Source organism: Rhincodon typus, chromosome 15 (assembly GCF_021869965.1).
Source record: "Rhincodon typus isolate 14 chromosome 15, sRhiTyp1.1, whole genome shotgun sequence".
Taxonomy (NCBI): domain Eukaryota; kingdom Metazoa; phylum Chordata; class Chondrichthyes; order Orectolobiformes; family Rhincodontidae; genus Rhincodon; species Rhincodon typus.
The window spans coordinates 26,063,667-26,082,317 of NC_063346.1; the positions used below are offsets into that span (position 1 = coordinate 26,063,667).

General features: G+C 39.5%; 1 protein-coding gene across 2 annotated transcripts in view; it reads left to right on the plus strand.

Annotated features, from left to right (window-relative positions):
- Positions 1 to 10,398: 10,398 nt before the first annotated feature.
- The window catches only part of dbndd1 (dysbindin domain containing 1), a 31,724-nt gene continuing 23,471 nt past the window's right edge, over positions 10,399 to 18,651 (plus strand). For both annotated transcript variants that reach the window (XM_048605920.1, XM_020515440.2), the window contains exon 1: positions 10,399 to 10,673. In XM_048605920.1, coding sequence (XP_048461877.1) covers positions 10,643 to 10,673 — 31 coding nt within the window. In that variant the 5' untranslated portion in view covers positions 10,399 to 10,642. The remainder of the gene's footprint in view (positions 10,674 to 18,651) is intronic.

Sequence of the window (18,651 nt, forward strand, 5' to 3'; positions counted from 1 at the left end):
GCCACTGAGTGTCATTGTTAGAGGGAGTGGATGCTTGTGGATGTGGTGCCAATCAAGCGGGCTGCTTTGTTCTGGATGATGTAAAGCTTCTTGAGTGTTGTTGGGGCTGCACCCATGGAGACAAGTGTGAAGTAATCCATCACTTGTGCCTTATAGATGATGGACAAGCCATGGGGAGTTAGGAGGTGAGTTAATCATTGTAATATTTTTAACCTCTGACGTGTTCTTGTAGCCATTGTGTTTATCTGGTGAGTCCACTTGTGTTTCTGGTTAATGGTAAGCCTCAAGATGTTGATAGTGGGGGACTCAGTGATGGTAACACAATTGAATGTCAATGGCCGATGTTAGATTGTCTCTTATTGGAGATGGTTATTGCCTGGCATTTGTATGGCGTGATTGTTACTTTTGTCAGCAAAAGTCTGGATACTGTCCAAATCTATTGCATTGGAACATGGACTGCCATTGATGGGATCTGCAAGTAAATCAGGTATTAATTGGAGACCCAGGTGATTTAGTGGTAGTGGATAAAGGTGGAAAGTGACATGGATGCTTTGGTGATAGGATAAAAATGTTCACTTGTGCATGAGAGCTCTTTAGAAATAATAAAAGAAAGTTCATGGTCAATCTTGGATTGGCTAGGTAATGTATGCCCTGTTTCTATTTGGTTTCTTTAAAAATTATGGTCATCTTAGGCATGTTACATTCTAATATCATCTGATAATTTTATATGATTGATATATCAAAAGAAAATAAACACTTATGAACAGCTTGTCCTTGTTAATTTACCCATTCCCCAATTTCTACCAAGATAATGTGGCACTAGTGTGAGAATTTGTGTATCTGTTTAGTGCATACAATCTCATCTTCCAGTGATTAACTATCACCCTGAATGGTCCAAACAATATATTCAAAAGATCAAAACAACTACAAGATGACAGAACTCACTGTTGAATTTAATTCTAAAATGTTATTTAAATATATACATATATATTTGTATGTGCACACATACATACATTGATATATGTTCATAGATCTGTTACATAATTTGTTATTAACTAAACCATTTTAAAATAAATTATTTAGAAGAGTTTATCTACAAGAGTTTACATTAGCCAGAGCGGTAAAACACTAAAACCATAAATGTTTCCGCTGTCTTAGGCCAAATAGCTTCCTTCTTACAGAGACTGTTTAACCAACCAGACTCAAACAGAAAATGATGTAACTCCTCACATTCTTAATCAAGTAAAAATTATTAATTAATTCAAACTAACTTAATTCTATTGGACCTACATTTATCCTCACAAATTGTTTTCTTTTTATATATTTATATAATTGCATTTTAAAGTCTGCTATTCTGCTCCTTGCAAATTAGTTCTCATTTTCCCCTGTCCCTAAACTGTTTGGTCCTCCTTTGCTAAATTCTAAACTGTTCCCAGTCCTCAGACTTTTTTCCTTTGCAACTTTATATGACTCCCCTTTAAATCTAATACTGATCTTAATTTATTAATAAAATAAAACAAAGAACTGCAGATGCTGAAGATCTGAAACAAAAACAGAAATTGCTGGCAAAGCTCAGCAACTCTGGCAACAAATGTGAGAAGAAAGCAAAGTTAACTTTTCTGATGAAGAATCACCAAACTCGAAACTTTAACACGCAATTTCTTTAGTTAGTCACAGTTGGGCCATTTTTCCAGTGGTGTTTTTGCATGAAAAAGGTATATATAACCATTGCAATGCATACATCATTCCTTCAACATTTAGCCATTGCCAATCCTCTGTCATGTCTTTTAATTATCTATCGTACTAACTTATCTCTCATTTCTTCTTAGTTTTCTTTGTTTATATTTAGGACTCTAACTTTGGGTTGGACCATCCCAATTCTATCACGTTATAGTCATTATTGACTGCATGACAAGGTTGTTAATGAACCCCATCTCATTGCATAGTATCTGATCTAGGATAATCTGTTCCTTAGCATGTTCTCCAATGTACAGGTCTAAAAAAAATCTTGTAAACACTCCAAGATTTCATCCACCACAGTATTACTACTAATGTGGTTTGCCCCGAGCTTATATGTTGATTCATGACCCCACGATACTGCAGCTCCCTCGGTACGCAAATTTCTAAATTTCTTTTTAATGCTGTTCTCTACCTTACCATCACTGTTTGGAGACGTATAGTCAACTTCCATTCATGTTTTCTGCCCCTGGTCACTTCTTAGCTCCACCCATACTGATACAATATCAAAATTTCTGTACAAATATCATTTTCAATATTTCAGTGATTTATTCTCCTTTTCCTTTTTTGTTCTGTCCTTCCAAAATATTAAATACCCTTGGATATTCAGTTCACAGCTTGCTCAGCCTGCAGCCTTGTTTCCATAATTCCAAACATACCGTGCCTATTTACAAATATTTGCATTGTTTTTAGTTTACTTTATTGCAAATGTTCTGTCCTAACAGATACAATATATTTTGATTGGCTTTTTAATGTTCTACTGTTTCCTTTATGTTACGGCTTGATTTGCTACTAGACCTTATTTCCTCTGCATTCTACTTTTGCTTTTTATTTTTCGATTTTTCTATCTTTCATTCCTAATTCTCCCCCCTCTCTTTTGTCTTCTCAATCAGGTTCCCAACCTCCTCCCATTCTAGTCCAAGCCCTCCCTCACAATACTAGACCATAAGACCATTAGACCATAAGACATAGGAGCAGAAATTAGGCCATTCAGCCCATCGAGTTTGCTCCACCATTCAATCATGGCTGGTAAGTTCCTCAGCCCCATTCTCCCGCTTTCTCCCCGTAACCCTTGATCCCCTTGACAATCAAGAACCTATCTATCTCAGTCTTAAATGTACTCAATGACCTGGCCTCCACAGCCTTCTGTGGCAGCAAATTCCATAGATTCACCACTCTCAGGCTGAAAAAGTTTCTCCTTATCTCCGTTCTAAAAGGTCTTCCCTTTACTCAAAGGCTGTGCCCTTGGGTCCTAGTCTCTCCTACCAATGGAAGCATCTTCCCTACATCCACTCTGTCCAGGCCATTCAGTTTTCTGTAAGTTTCAACTGGATCCCCCCTCATCCTTCTAAACTCCAATGAGTATAGTCCCAGAGTCCTCAAACGTTCCTCATATGTTAAACTTTTCATTCCTGGGACCATTCTCGTGAACCTCCTCTGAACCCACTCTAGGGCCAGTACATCCTTCCTGAGATATGGGGCCCAAAACTGCGCACAATACTGCAAATGTGGCCTGACCAGAGCCTTATAAAGCCTCAGTAGCACATCTCTGCTTTTATATTCAAGTCCTCTCAAAATAAATGCCAATATTGTATTTGCCTTCCTGACTACTGACTCAACCTGCAAGTTTACCTTGAGAGAATCCTGGACTAGAACTCCCGAGTCTCTTTGCACTTCTGAATTTTTTCCCCATTTAGAAAATAACAACTGCCCATGTGAGGAGACTAGTCCCTGTCCCACTGGAGTGCAACCTATTCAGCTTGAATAGGTCCCAACTTCCCCAGAATCAATCCCAATGCCTCAGAAATCTAAATTCCCCACTCCTACATCATCCCTCCACCCACACATTCATCTGATCCATTCTCCTATTTTGGATTTCGCTAGCACGTGGCACTTGGAATAATCCTGAGATTACTACTTTTAAGGTCATGATTTTTAATTTATTTCTGAGCACTTTGATCTTTGCTTATTACCTAAATTGATGGTACTGACATGGACTATAATCTCTAGCTGTTTATTCTCCCCCTTATCAATGTCCTGCAGTAATTCAGTGACATCCTTGACACTGGCACCAAAGAGGCAACATGCCATCCTGGTGTCACATCTGTGGCTGCAGAAAAGTCTGCCTCTTCACTTTGTGATAGAATCTCATATTCCATTCTTTTTTTCTCCTCCACTGTGCATCTCAGCCACTCTTGTTGTGATGGATTTGTTTCCTGCTACAGTGCCCTGAGACACCATCTCCCCCAGCACTATCCAAAACAGAGAATCTGTAAGAGAGGGACAGGTGATTTGTACACCACCTGCCTTGTTCTTATATTCTGTCTGGTGGTACCCCATTCCCTTTCTGCCTATGCACCTTTTACCTGTGACATGACCACCACTGTATGTGCATTCCACAATGGTCTCTGCCTTGTGGATGTTCCATAGTGACTCCATCCACTGCGCCAGAAACAAAATGGAGATTTCAGATAGTTGCAGCTGGACACACTTCCTGCACACATGGCCACACTGGCCATTGGAGCTCTTGTGGTTCAAAGATATTATCTGTACCTCTGGACCAGAAATCCTGGGTTCAAGCCCCACCTAACCCTGACATGTGTCATAACATGTCTGAACAGGTTGATGAAATGTATCACTCTGGACACTGAAAGTGTCCCTGACATCCCAAATTGTACAGGAGAAGCAATCCACGAGCATGTGCTATACTGCCATGATTTACCATTAAAGTACTCCATTTGCATTTAATTTCAGGTGTCACAGTGGTTCAGTGGTTAGCACTGCTGCTTCACAGCGCCAGGGACCTGGATTCAATTCCACCCTTGGGTGACTGTGTGGAGTTTGCACATTATCCCCGTGACTGTGTGGATTTCCTCTGGGTGCTCCGGTTTCCTCCCACAGTCCAGAAATGTGCAGGTTCGGTGGATTGGCCATGCTAAATTACCCATAGTGTCCAGGGAGGTGCAGGTTAGGTGGATTAGGCATGGGAAATGCAGGTTACGGGGATTTGGTGGGGGTGGCTCTGGGTGGGATGCTCTTCAAGGGATCATTGTGGACTCGAATGGCCTGTTTCTGCATTGCAGGGATTCTATGATTCCTCCAGTAAATTGAAGTAAATGTTCAATATATACTGGGAATTAAAGTATTAAATATATATTAGTGACCTTACCTCACTTTTTATAGTTTACACACCACTTAACATAAACTAAAGGCTATTTATTACTTTAAAGACTGGACAGTAACAATACTCAGCCAATCAAGGCCACCACTCCTCTTACGCTGTCTCCCAGTCCCACTTGATGAACTTATGCTTCCCCCGTAATGTCACTCCTTTTGGATTCCTGATCACCTTGCTGCTGAAGAATACAGAGAAATAAAAAGAAAACAGCACTTTCCTCTCCTCGTGCCTGAACCTCCTGCTCACAAAACTTGCGGTGATTTTACCATGTATTCCTTTCTTTTTCCTTAAAAATTAATCAACAACGCACCTACATTAACTGTCAAGCCATTGTTAAGTACAAGTTGATTTTAATTTCAGATACCATCAGAAACAAAATTACAAAATGATCACAACTTGGTTCCCATTCTTTGTTAACACTCTGAGAATACAGCCATTCCTTTTGTAGTAAATACATAGGTGACCTCCTGCAGAATGGAAAACCTCCAACTTCCACCTCTTTAAGGATCTGCTCAGTAGGAACAGAGACAATTGTGCAACGTTTCCTTTCTTATGTGGACAGATCTGGGACATCAGCTGCCAGTGCCAGCAGACAGCTTAATTATCAGCATGCAATTCCGATTCTGGGGCAGCTGCAATATGTATCCCATGAGCAGGCAACAAAGGTTTCAATTAAATAAGGTTTCTAATTAAAGCCAATAACAAATCCTGTTAGAGAATATTTCAAATCATGTATTCTTTTCAATCATTCTGAGTTAATTTTAGAACCTAAAATAGTTTCAATGTACATAAGATCTTCTTACTTTATAATGTATGTGCTATTAAATATATCTGTCGATTACTCATATTGGGAAAGGACCAGCTGCTTAGAAACAGATTCAAATAAGGATAGGGGGATTAACATAAACCTTGCTGATTTTGAATATAGTCTGTGATGGGTGTTGGGGAATAACATTTTTTACAACTGAAAAATAAATTATTTATTATGCCATCGTGTAATTAATCTGATCATATTTCTTTGCCCTGATGTAATCACAATCAGCTGTCAAGCCTGGATGTTGTAACTACTGCTAACACATTTACTTTAGCATGCACATGAAAATAATGCTGACTGAACACATAGGTATCACAGTCTTCATTAAATGTAAGTTCAAATTCAATTTCAACTATGATTTCCTGCTTTTAACTTATTCATTCAGAAGTGAGGGCATGAATGTGGCATTATTATGAAAAGAGTCCGCATCACTTAATAATTAGTGAATAACAATTTTAACATACAGTCATCGTTATTATCATATAATTGTACAACACAGAAGGAAGCTCTTTGTCCAACTGCCCTGAGGGGCAGAAATTAGCTGGTTAACATTCCACTCAAAAAGTGCCACATCCTTACAATTGCATCAAAGTCCCATCTAGGATTTGCCTGCACGGAGGCCTGAAACTTCTGGCCCAAAGGCTTGAATGCTACCATTAAGGCAAATCGGGCTCCTATACTAAACCCAAGTGATGTAGGTCTTTTATGCACAGAAGAGGCAATGTGCCCAATGATTGTGGCTGCATTATTCACAAATTATTGCAGCGTTATCTAAACCATTAACAGTTTTAGCTGTATCAATTGGATTTTTGTACATTATGTTTTTATATACAACATTTATGCAGAAAATAAACGTGTATCCATTAACGCACATCCATATTCATAACACCTTCACCTATAGTAGAAAGCTGTTCCTTCATTCACAGTAGTTGAAGAATAGCATTTTAAATTTTCTTTATTTGCATATCTGTTCAAATTATTTAACCCAATTGTGACACAGTCATTGAGTGGTTCGGGACTAAATGGTTCTGGATCCAAAAATACAAAACAAGCAAATCTTTGAAACAGACAAAGAAACATGTAAGCTATCTTCCAATTTAATTTGCTGTAGATAAAAAGGTTGGATGTGTGAAGTTACTTTATTATTGAGGCTAAGCTATGAGTATCCTTCACAGCACAGACTTTATTTTTACAAATGAGTATACCTAGTACAGAGTTTAATGCGGAAGAGGTCCAAATCCAAAATTTATACTTGAAAGTCAACACAGCCAATTCAGGGTTCACGTTGAAATTAATGGCTGGTAAATGATGTAGGCCTTGACCTCACAGGAGCAGCTGCATTTTGCTTACCGATTACAATTTGTGCAATTTCAGTTAATCAATCTCAGTGTCAGATGAATTTTCACCAAGAACAGTGCACTGCTGTTTCCAAAACAATTATATTGGATAATTTGGCACACAGATTAATGAGTATTTCATTGATTATGAATTTAAGGAGATAGAAAAGAAATAATACTGAAATTCTTTAGATTCTGCTAAGTATACATTTCTGCTCTTGCTGTTGGCTTTTATAAAACCAAGAAAAGAAAATAATTCCTCACAATAGAAATGTGAAATAATTTCAAAATAAAAAAGTATAATATTGATGATCGCAGCTTGATGTTTCAGTGTTTCTAAATGACTCCTCTTTCTTTAATTGTTACTATAGAGATATAGTCAGTCATCACCACAGCAGTGATGCTGTTGTTACACCTCTGTTAGGATGAGCCGCTGTTTCTGTCATTTTCATTCGTTGCCTTTCACTTATCCTAAAGAACCTGTCAACTAGGAAACTCAGGGTACCAGTTAGATGTCTTTCTACTTTATAGCACAGGATACACAATGTTGCCTGAAACAATTATCACCCCCATAGATACATTCTCATTTTTAAGTTTTCACTTTACTGGTCGGGTAACTGATTTTGTCTTTGCTTTTTATATTTGTTTTATTTCCCTTGCTTTAAATAAACTCAGAAGCCATCTTTGTGTAAATTGAAAAATCAGAAAATCAAACAGTGCCTTAGGGCTGAGTCACATCCTTAGCCTGTGACTAAGTGAAAGCAAAAAATAACTCCTCACCATCTTCTCGCATACATTTTTGTTTTTGAAGAATTTAAATCTTAACACACCGTCTGACAGCAGTAACAGCAATTGGGGCAACTACTTCACAAATAGTATTCTTGATTCCAACAGATTTACAGTCTGTCACATTCCACGTAGTGTTGTTACCAAGGGTAACAGCTTAGACTGCTCCAAAGTGTTGTTATAATGATTCATGTTTCTCCCTGAGAATACCACTTTATGTTTGGAAATAGTTAGATAAAAAATATGTTTCTGTTCAAAGATTCAAAGCTGGAGGCAACACAGGACAGCATGAAAATAAATAATCAGCAGATGTTACATACTAGAAAAAAAATCTGGGGACTGAAATACAAACTCATGGCATAAGATATAAACACTTGAGACAGTATGCATTGGTGTCAGAAAAGACAGATTTTTCTTACCGTAAATTTGATTGCTAAAAGAACATCTTTAATATGCTAATCAGCAATGAAACAATACAATTATACTCCTGGAATCATATCTTCCAGTCAATAACCACAGTCTGTGGGGTTCTGCAGACCTCCAGCTTTCCACTGTATATAGTAGCAATGTGGACTTAAATGTCAGAAGCAAGTTTGCAGATGATACAAAAGTTGACCATTTGGTTGAAAGTGGGAAAGAAAAACGTACACTGTAGAAACATATGAATGGATTGGTAAGGTGGGCAGAAAAGTGGCAATTGGAATTCAGTTCTGGAGAATGTTAAATAATGGATTTAGGAAGGACAAACAAGGTAAAGGAATACACAAGAAATGGTAGGATACTAAGAAGTGCAGAGGATCTGGAGTAGATGTCCACTAATCCGTGACCTGGTAGTAGGCCAGGGAGATAAGGTCCTTGAGAAACCATACTGGATATTCTCCTTTATGAGTTAAGGCATAGAATGTAACAGCAAGTAGATTATGCTAGAACTATAGGATATATATTTAGGATATTTAAGAACTAAAAATTGGTTACGGTTGTATGCTTGGTTTTTTCCTCCGGCACAGTAGGTTTTAATGGGCTGAATGGTCCCATTTTATGCTGTAAATTTCTAGGATTCTCTGATATTCTGCCATCATCATCTCCAGTTATGTTTTATTCCACCAGTAGGGCAGCACAGTGGTACAAATTGGGAGGGAGTGGTTTTAGAAGTCCTCAAAATTGATTGTCGACCCCAACTTCCTGGCTACACATTTCAACTTAGGAATGTGATGGAATACTGTTCGCTTGCCTTCATGAGTAAAGCTCCAACAACATTCAGAAGTCCAACACCATTTAGGAATAAGGTACCTGTTTGATTGACGTTGCATCTAACAACTTGAACAGTCACCCTATTCACCTATGGTTCAAAGTGGCTACAGAGTGCAAAATTCAATCCAGTAACTCACCTTGCTTTTCCAACCTTCAACCTGCACCTGCTAAAAGGACAAGTGCAGCAATGTGCAGGAACACCATCACCTTCATGTCTTACACGGTCCTGACTTGGAAAATATCACCATCAATATATAAGGGAGTACTTTCCCATTACGGATTGCAGCAATCCAAGAAGATGATTTACCACCAACCTATCGAGGGCACTACTGAATGGGCATTAAATGATGTTCTTGCCAGCAATATCCACGTCTCATTCATGACTAAACAAAACAGCATTTTATTGATACATTGTGTGCAGGTGGTATTTGTCTGATTAACTCTAACCACCTCAGTAAAAAAAAGTATGATAAAGTACAATAAAGGTCTTTACAGTAATTGCTTTTAGGATAAACCAAAAGGAGGGAGAGCAAGAACATAGCGTGAAACATGTCATGTCAAGTAACTACCAGATTGCTTGGGTCATTAGATGCATGAGTTTTGCAAATCAACATTTAGGAAACCCTAACCTTAACTTTATTATTGGCTTCATATGTTCTTCCAAACAATTTAGCCCCTGCAGACACTCTTTGCAGTAAAATCAGATTATTTTTCAAACTGTCTTCCTCTCCACACCATACGGACAATCTATTAACTTCTACATGTAACTTAAGAGTCCACATGTTCACTCAAAACAGTACTTGTGGAAAGGTGCTGCATATTAGTTTTTCCCCACCCCCCTCCAGCCACCAATTTATATTATAGCGCTGGTCCTGAAAAATATTGAGCATTTTTTTATTGAAGGGTTTCGAATTGAAACTATAGTGATTGTGACTTTCAGCTCTAATTGGGAAATAAGCTGACCTCTGATCAGACATTATGTTTAACACAAGTCATTTTTACCAGGGAAAACTATCAGAAAAAGCGCCACAGACAATGTTAGAAAATATCCCTGTGGGACAATGTAACAAAAGATGGTGTAGTCCATCTGAATTATTGGTAGTTTTACGTTGAAAAGCTGCAATTTCTTTCTATTTCTGCATGATACCACGATGTGTAACTAAATTCATTCAGATTTCGTCCGCAATACTAGTGAGGAATTATGTGATTCATTGAGTGAGATACCGTTTTGAATGGTACACCCCAGTCACAGTTTCTCTGGGCTGGTTGCCAGAGACCGTCTGCAGTCCCCTCTCCTCGTTTGCAATGCAATGCTTACTTTGCACTGTAATCTCCCAATTTGCAATCTGATATGCTTGCATTGCATTGTTTTTTTTGAGTGTGTGCTGGTGCAATGCTCAGGTTTTTGAAATGAGATGCGTGCTTTGAGATCCGGGTGGCGTTGATCTTTGGTACTACAGCGGTATTCTTACGGACTCGCCTTTTCTCTTCCCTTCTGATGGTGCTTGCAGGAAGGTGGGATCGAGTCAGACTGTCTGGATGGAGAAACAAGGAGGGGCAGTAGCTCAGGGTAAGGAGCATCTTACACAAAAACAGAATTAACCCTTTATATCAATCTGGAAATTCTTTGTAACCTGCAGAGGTGAATATGCTATACACCACACATTATATATAAAAGTCATACTCATTGAAATGTGGTTTGTGGTTTCATTGTCAAGAAGTCAAGAATATTTGTAACATATAAAACTGGAAAGAAACAGTTACTCATTTCTTTTGCGCGTGTCCATAATGAGAGGGACATTCGTATTTTTTTTTAATGTTCACGTATTACAAAACACCTGCCCTGTAAACTTATTCCTAAACGAATTCCTAGTCTAATGTCGAGCTTAGTAATGGTCAAAAGCTTGTTTAAATTTTATTGACATTTCATTTAATCGCTTTTCAATATCAAACAGTAAGAATTGCCTTCCGCAGATTTAATTCAAAATAAACTATTCATTCAAGACAGTTAATTTAGTGATTTCTAACAATTTTCAGGAATATGCCTTTTTTTGGGGGGGGGGAGGTGCTGCTGTAACTTTAATCCTAAGGATTTGCTTTAAATTTAAAAATTGTTTCATTTAACTCGTGTTGTTTAAAAACATGTTGGTTATAGTAACGAGGCAAAGCAAACGGATTAGGACATTATGTTGGGAGCGAGGTGTCTGCGTGTGAGGTGAGGGAAGTCAATGTGTTATCCAGATCAATATTCTCTTTGCTTAAAGTATTGATTCCTTGGTGAGGTATAGTTATATGGGTGCCGCTAGTGACCTCTAGCACTCTGCCCTTATTCACCTGAACTTTGACTTCAGCAGTGACAAGCTATTTAACCACATGGGCCACAATAGCTGAACCAAATCCCATTCTCAACCAGCTACTTGTTAAGATGCAAGAGGGGAAATATGTTGGCTGATTTTCTCCTTTTATAACCCAAGATGGCTGTAACTGTCTGTATTGTACTTTTATACATCAGTAATATCCATTATTCCTACCTTGGACAGGAGGAAAATTAGTTCATGTTTCTGTTCCTAACCGCTGACCTGTGATCCCTGCTTGAACACTCAGTTGTGGAGATTGGAAACAGAGTTAGGAGAAGGCTGGGTTTAACAGTGACTGCATTGCACTCCTCCCAACTGCATCACAATGACGAGTAATCCATGAATACTCAACTTAGCTGCCTGACTGGGCCATCTGGTTCTAAAGAAATGTATCCCAGGATCACAAGCTTTAGGGGAGAAAAATTAGTGGAGACATGGAGAATAACAACTTGCATTATACAGCACTTCAACAAAACCTTATAAAAAATGGCATTTAATTTGTATAAAAGGCAAGACACTACACATGGAGAGAATTCACCATTACTGTGTTGCAAACATAAACCTCTGTTTGTCTAAGTGAACCCAACAAGAAACATAATGCCAGTTATCCATGTAACTTGCCCCTCTGCTCATGCATTTATACAGCAGTCAGCTGCTTTCCTGCTTGTGCTGTGGTCAGTCTTGCAGTTTTCAAGAGGTTGTGGTTTCCTCAGTTAAACATTAAGAAGACTGAAGCCATTGTATTCAGTAATGTGCACAAACTCGATATATTCACAACAATTCTCCCCATTGTCTCTGATCACTGTATTAGACCGAATCAGATTGATGCAATTCCAAATTGACCATGAGTTTCCCCAAGTCTTTCTCACAAAGACCGACTACTGCTAACTTTAATCACTTCCTTCTCTACTCCCTTCCTCTGCTATCTGTCATTCAAAGCATCATCCATATATTTATCATTCCAGAACATCACTGCAAGAGTTTCTCTAGATTTCTTCCTAGGTCCTGTCATCTTAGCTGCTTTGTCAGTGATCTGTCCTCAATCATAAAATCAGAAGTGGTATGTTCACAGATGATAGAAAAACATTTAGCACACTTCACAACTCCTCAGATACTGAAACAGTCCATGGCCACTTAAGTAAGACCTGGATGCAGCAAGTGACATTATTATATCATTCAAATGGCAGGCAATGACCACCTTCAGTAAGACAGAATCTAACTAACTCATTGATATTCAACAACATTTACCATCAATTAATCCCTATCATCAACATTGCCATTGATAGGGATTGCTATTGTTGAGAAACTGAGCTAGGCCAGTCATATAAATACTGTGAGGCAATACTTCAGAGGCAAGTAACTCATGTGCTTACTCCCCAAAAGTTGCCCACCATCTACAAGGCACAAGTCCAGAGTATGATGCAATATTCTCCATTTATCTTGATGAGTGCAGTTCTTTCAATACTTAAGCTTGAAATGACCCAGTGCAAAGCAGCCTGCATTCACAACCATAAACACTCACTTCCCAATGCACAGTGTAATATCTGCAAGATACACTGCAGCAACTCATCAAAACTCTTTGACAGTTTCTTCCAAGCCTATCATCTCCATCACCTAGAAGAACAAAGGCAGAGGATGCATATGAACAACAACACTTGGAAGTTTTCCTCCAACCCACACACTATCCTGACTTGAGACTGTATCGCCCTTTCTTCACTATTGCTAAATCTGTCTGCTAAATTTTCCTTCATAACACCTGAGGAGGTGGTGGAGGCAGATAGAATAGCAACATTTAAGAGGCATCTTGACAGACTTATGAATAGTCAGAGAATAGAGGGATATGGACTGCACAGAGGCAAAAGTTTTTAGTTTAGAAAGGCATCATGTGATGGCACAGTCTTGATGGACCAAAGGGCCTCTTGCTGTGCTGTGTGTTCAGAATGCAGTTGGATGTGGCAGGAAAGTATTGGAGCTACAAACTCCAGTGATCTGTATGAGCTATTTTGGTCTTTAACTGTTATAATGAAGCTTAGTTGAAGTGCAGACAAAGAATATTAAACTATGGAATATCCATTGCAGAAATAACCACCGGAAGCAAAAGCTTGAGTACATGTGCAGGATTGTTCCCCAATCTTAGCTCATCCTGGACTTCAGCAAAAGTGTAACACATTTGTGATGTATGGGGATTTCCAGTACACTTAGACCTGTCAATACATCAAATAGTTAAGGTTAGAAAGGAAACAGGTGATGGGTGTTAAATTAATTGAATGATGTCTGGATCTAAAAAGCGGGAAGATGAGACTGGGAAGTGAGCTGTTGACTGGAGTAGTCAATAAATTCTCCACACAAAGAAAATCTATATCACTTACATTCTGTTTACCAGCTAGGTTAGAATATATTAACATACTCTTTCAAAATGCCAACCTCATTGCAGTTGTCTGTTTTTGCTAAACCTGTCCAGAGTTATTTAATATTGCTGAAGTCAACAGGGACTAGCCTGGCACATGCAGAAGGATTCTGTCCAGACTTCAAGGTTTCTGCAAAGGTCACTTGCTTGCAAACATGGGTACAATAGTTTGCAATTCCCTTGGACTACAACTGATGAGGAGACTGAGTGGGGGCATGTAGAGTAGGACAAGCTATTTAACAAAGAATGATGGAAGTTTGGTGCATTGAGCAATGTATAATTCTAGCTGCACAATTAGTGGGATCTGGCATTTGAAGATTCATTCAATGATGCTGACCACTCATTGAACCTCTTTGACGCTGCATCCAGATCCTGAGAGATAGATAGTGCCTTTGCTCTTGGGCCACCCTGGCATGTTGATGAAAGTAATTTGAAAGGTGAAGCAGGTCAACAGAGTAGAGCACAGATGAACACAAATGCTTTCACTGCACTGATTGGTAGTCTTTTCCCCCCCGATTCTTCTTCCTTTAGCAGGCTTGAATGTATCTTTCCCAGGATTGGTTGACTTTACCAGTTAACTTATATTGTACTTCCCAATCAACAATGTCTATCCTGTGCTGAATAAAGCCCAGTTTATTCTTTTTCCTTATTTCTCTGTTCTGAGCTTCCGATCAGTCTAGAAAATTGTGAAGGAGCTGCATGTTTAATAACATTTTTAAAAATCTTTCAAACTTTTACAGCCAAAGACCCCTTCATGGGAAATTTTTAAGTCTGCCTTATTCATTACGCCACAGTTCAATTTAACCAACACTTTATGTTGCAGTGATGTTTTCATTTCTATTCTATAAGCTAACTTTGAAATGAACCAGCACTTGCTCCAGCCAGAGGTGCAGGCTGGCTTTAAGTACGGCAGGTGGTCTTGAACTTGTGCTAGCATCCTCATGATTGAATACTTCCGGCTCTCACTGGCATCTACACAACACTGCACTCACTGTACACTCCCATTGTTTAAATGAGCAGACAGCATGCAGTTTGCATGTTGCCTGTATCAGAAGAAACGCTCCCTCTTTTCAAAGATTTACTGAATTTAGAGACTGGATGTAAAGATGTGTGTGAAAATAACTGTGGTTAAATTAACATAGACCACGTTCTAAACTGTTCCTTCTCTGTTGTACAGTTATTGTTCCAGAAAATCATCAACATGACTTTAACCTCCCAGTTGGCAGGTAGATACACAGATATATAGTATCAGCAAGATTATGTGCAAGAAATATAAATGCATAATCATTTGGGAGCAGATAATATTTTGTTATGAACAAAGGCACATAAGTGATGTTCTAAAGAATTCATAGATTAAATTAAGGAGTTCTTTATTAGTAACTAAATAAATTCTTTATAGATGTGATGCTTTTGGCTTGTAGCAGAGTTAGGAGTGGGGTGGGGGGTGTTAATAGACAATTAACCTGTCCATTAAACAAAAGGAATCTTCCTGACTTCTGACAATTATTAAAGAACACTGAAAATAAATACTACTGAGAAGGCTGTGATTCACATAATCCTCTTTTCCAGGTATAGAGCCACAAAGATTCTTTGTTGGTTGTGTCAACATCACAGATTAACATTTGTATTCCACTGACATTTGTGAGTGTGGTTAACGATATGATAATGAATAGATAAACTGTTTTTATGATGTTGACTGGAAATAGTAATGACCCTGACACCAGGGGTAGCTACCCTGTTTTAAGCTGCCATGGGATTATTTACTTAAACCTTCGAGGGAGGTAGTGAGGGAGTACTGACGTTGCTGGACTAGTAAGCCAGAGTCTCAGGCTAATGTTCTGGGAATATAGGTTGAAATCCCACCATGGCAGATGGTAAAATTTGAATTCAATATATTGTGTAATTAAAAGGTAGCCTAATGGTAATCATTGTTCATTGTTATAAAAGCTCATCTGGTTTACTAATGTCCTTTAGGGAATGTTGAGACCGTCCTTATTTTTTCTTTTTTTTTCTCATTTTTGGTTTAGAATTGTGAGTTGCAGTTGAGAATTGAACTTTGAACAGTAGCCTGATTTGAAAAAGGAAAGAGAACAAAAGACTGGCGTTTGCTGTTGGGAACTGGCCTGGAAAGATAATGCTCTAAGGACAATGTAGACAATTCAGCACTGGGATATTGTCATGCTCAGGGGCTGGCAGCTGGTTGGATGTTGAATTGGTCAATCAAGGGAGGACTGGTGCTGGCCAGCCAACCAAGGAGACTGTGAAAACAGAGAGAAACAAATAAACTGGTGCCGACTGGGGTTTTGGGCAGGAGGCAGTTTTGCTTTAGAAGCTGCTGGACTGGGAAGCAGTTTTTTTCAGTTTTGCTTGTCTCTAGTTATTCCCTAGTTATTGATTTATTGAAAGTTCTGAGAAAAGTACCCCAATCTTAAGAAACAAGTGTCTCCAGCAGACTACAGACGTTGTTAACATTGACTGTTGACTTTGGAATTCAAGGAAGATACATGGTCCTACATGTACGTAACACAAGCAATCATCAGAGGATTTTATGAAGGCCTGGTATGCATTGTTGAAACACTATTCAACTGGCAAATTACGATTCTTTCATTTTTTAAAAAAATGTATACCCTAACTGTGTGTTGGTCTGTGTGTGAGGTGGGGTGTATATTCAAGAATATTGGGCTTAGATTATAGATACTAATTATATTGCTTTATTGTTTATTTGTGTTTTACAAAAGTTATCTTCGTAACAATAAATTGTTAACTTTTTCTGAAGTTATAAACTGAGTGTCGAAGATGTATTATTTGTAAAGTTTGCTGAGGAACAATGGAGCAATTTTGAGGTTGATTGAATATCTTAATTTCACTGTGTTGTGAGTCCAGTGATAGGTAGACTGATTTGGTTTGGCTTTCTATCCTTGTGTCACAACAGGAATGAAATCTGCCATCCTTAAGTGTTCTGACCTATATATGACTCCAGACCCATAGCAATGTGGTTGACTCTTAATTGCCCTCAGTAATGGCCGAGCGAGCCAATTAATTCAAAGGCAACAAATGTTTGCTTCACTAGTGACACCCACGTCCCATACAATAATAGGAAAAAAGTAGACCAATAAGCCTTCAATCTAATATTCTATCCAAAAGATAATGCAGCCCTCCCTGAATACTACATTAGCGTGTTAGTCTTCATTTTATGTGTTCACCCCTGGAGTGGGGACTTGAATCCGGAATCTTGTGGTTCGGAGGCAAGAGTGCTGCCCAATGAGCTACAGCTGACACATGGTCAAATTCAATGGGGTAAGTAATAAAGTAAAACAAAATAAAATTTAAAATCCTTTCATGCAAAATTATCAATGTAATTTAGGAAAAGCTTGATTTTCATCTTTAGTGTAGATTGTCACTACATTACAATGGACTGCTTCCTCAACTGATGCTACAGAAAATAAATACGTAATAATGGTGTAACACAGAATGGACAACTCACTCTCACATCAAGATAAAACCAGTAAATGTTGGGAAGTCACAGCAGTCCATCAACATCTATGTGAAGAAAAGAAGTAACCAGAGCAGGTGTCAAGATGGGCAGTCATGCTTGACAAGCCTCATACAATTCCCTGTTTGTGATAATGGTATGTTACGTGAGGGAAATGTTGTGGATGCAGCATACCTGATGTTTAGCAAAACTTTTGAGAAGCGTATCACATGGAGAAACACCAGAGAAAAGTAAGATAAAGGAAGTACGGGCAGGCCAGCAAACTGAATTACAAATTAGTGAAAAAGAGAGTAAGGGCCTGATGTTGAATCAGAGATAGTAGGAACTGCAGATGCTGGAGAATCCGAGACAACAAGGTGCAGGGCTGGATGAACACAGCAGGCCAAGCAGCATCATAGGAGCAGAGAGGCTGACGTTTCGGGCCTAGACCCTTCATCAGAAAAGGGGGAGGGGAAGGGGGTTTTGAAATAAATAGGGAGAGAGTGGGAGGCGGATAGAAGAGGGATAGAGGAGAGGATAGGTGGAGAGGAAACAAACAGGTCGAAGAGGCGGGGATGGGACCAGTAAAGGTGAGTGTAGGTGGGGAGTTAGGGAGGGGATAGGTCAGTCCAGGGAGGACGGACAGGTCAAGGGGGCGGGATGAGGTTGGTCGGTAGGAGATGGGGGTGCGGCTTGAGGTGGGAGGAGGGGATAGGTGGGAGGAAGAACAGGTTAGGGAGGCAGGGACGAGCTGGACTGGTTTTGGGATGCGGTAGGGGGAAGGGAGATTTTGAAGCTTCTGAAATCCACATTGATACCATTGGGCTGCAGGGTTCCCAAGCGGAATATGAGTTGCTGTTCCTGCAACCTTCGGGTGGCATCGTTGTGGCACTGCAGGAGGCCCAGATTTGTCCTCGTTTTTCAAGGACCGTAACTTCCCCCCCTCAGTGGTCAAGAACGCCCTCAACCGTGTCTCCCACAACTCATCCTTCACACCCCATCCACGCAATAAGAACCAAAAAAGAATCCCCCTCGTCCTCATGTACCACCCCACCAACCTCCGGATCCAACGCATCATCCTCCGACACTTCTGCCATCTGCAATCCGACCCCACCACCAAAGACATCTTTCCCTCCCCACCCTTATCTGCTTTCCAGAGGGACCACTCTCTCCGTAACTGCCTTGTCCGCTCCACACTCCCCTCCAGCTCCACCACACCCGGCACTTTTCCCTGCAACCGCAGGAAGTGCTACACCTGCCCCCATACCTCCTCCCTCACCCCCATCCCAGGCCCCAAGAAGACTTTCCACAT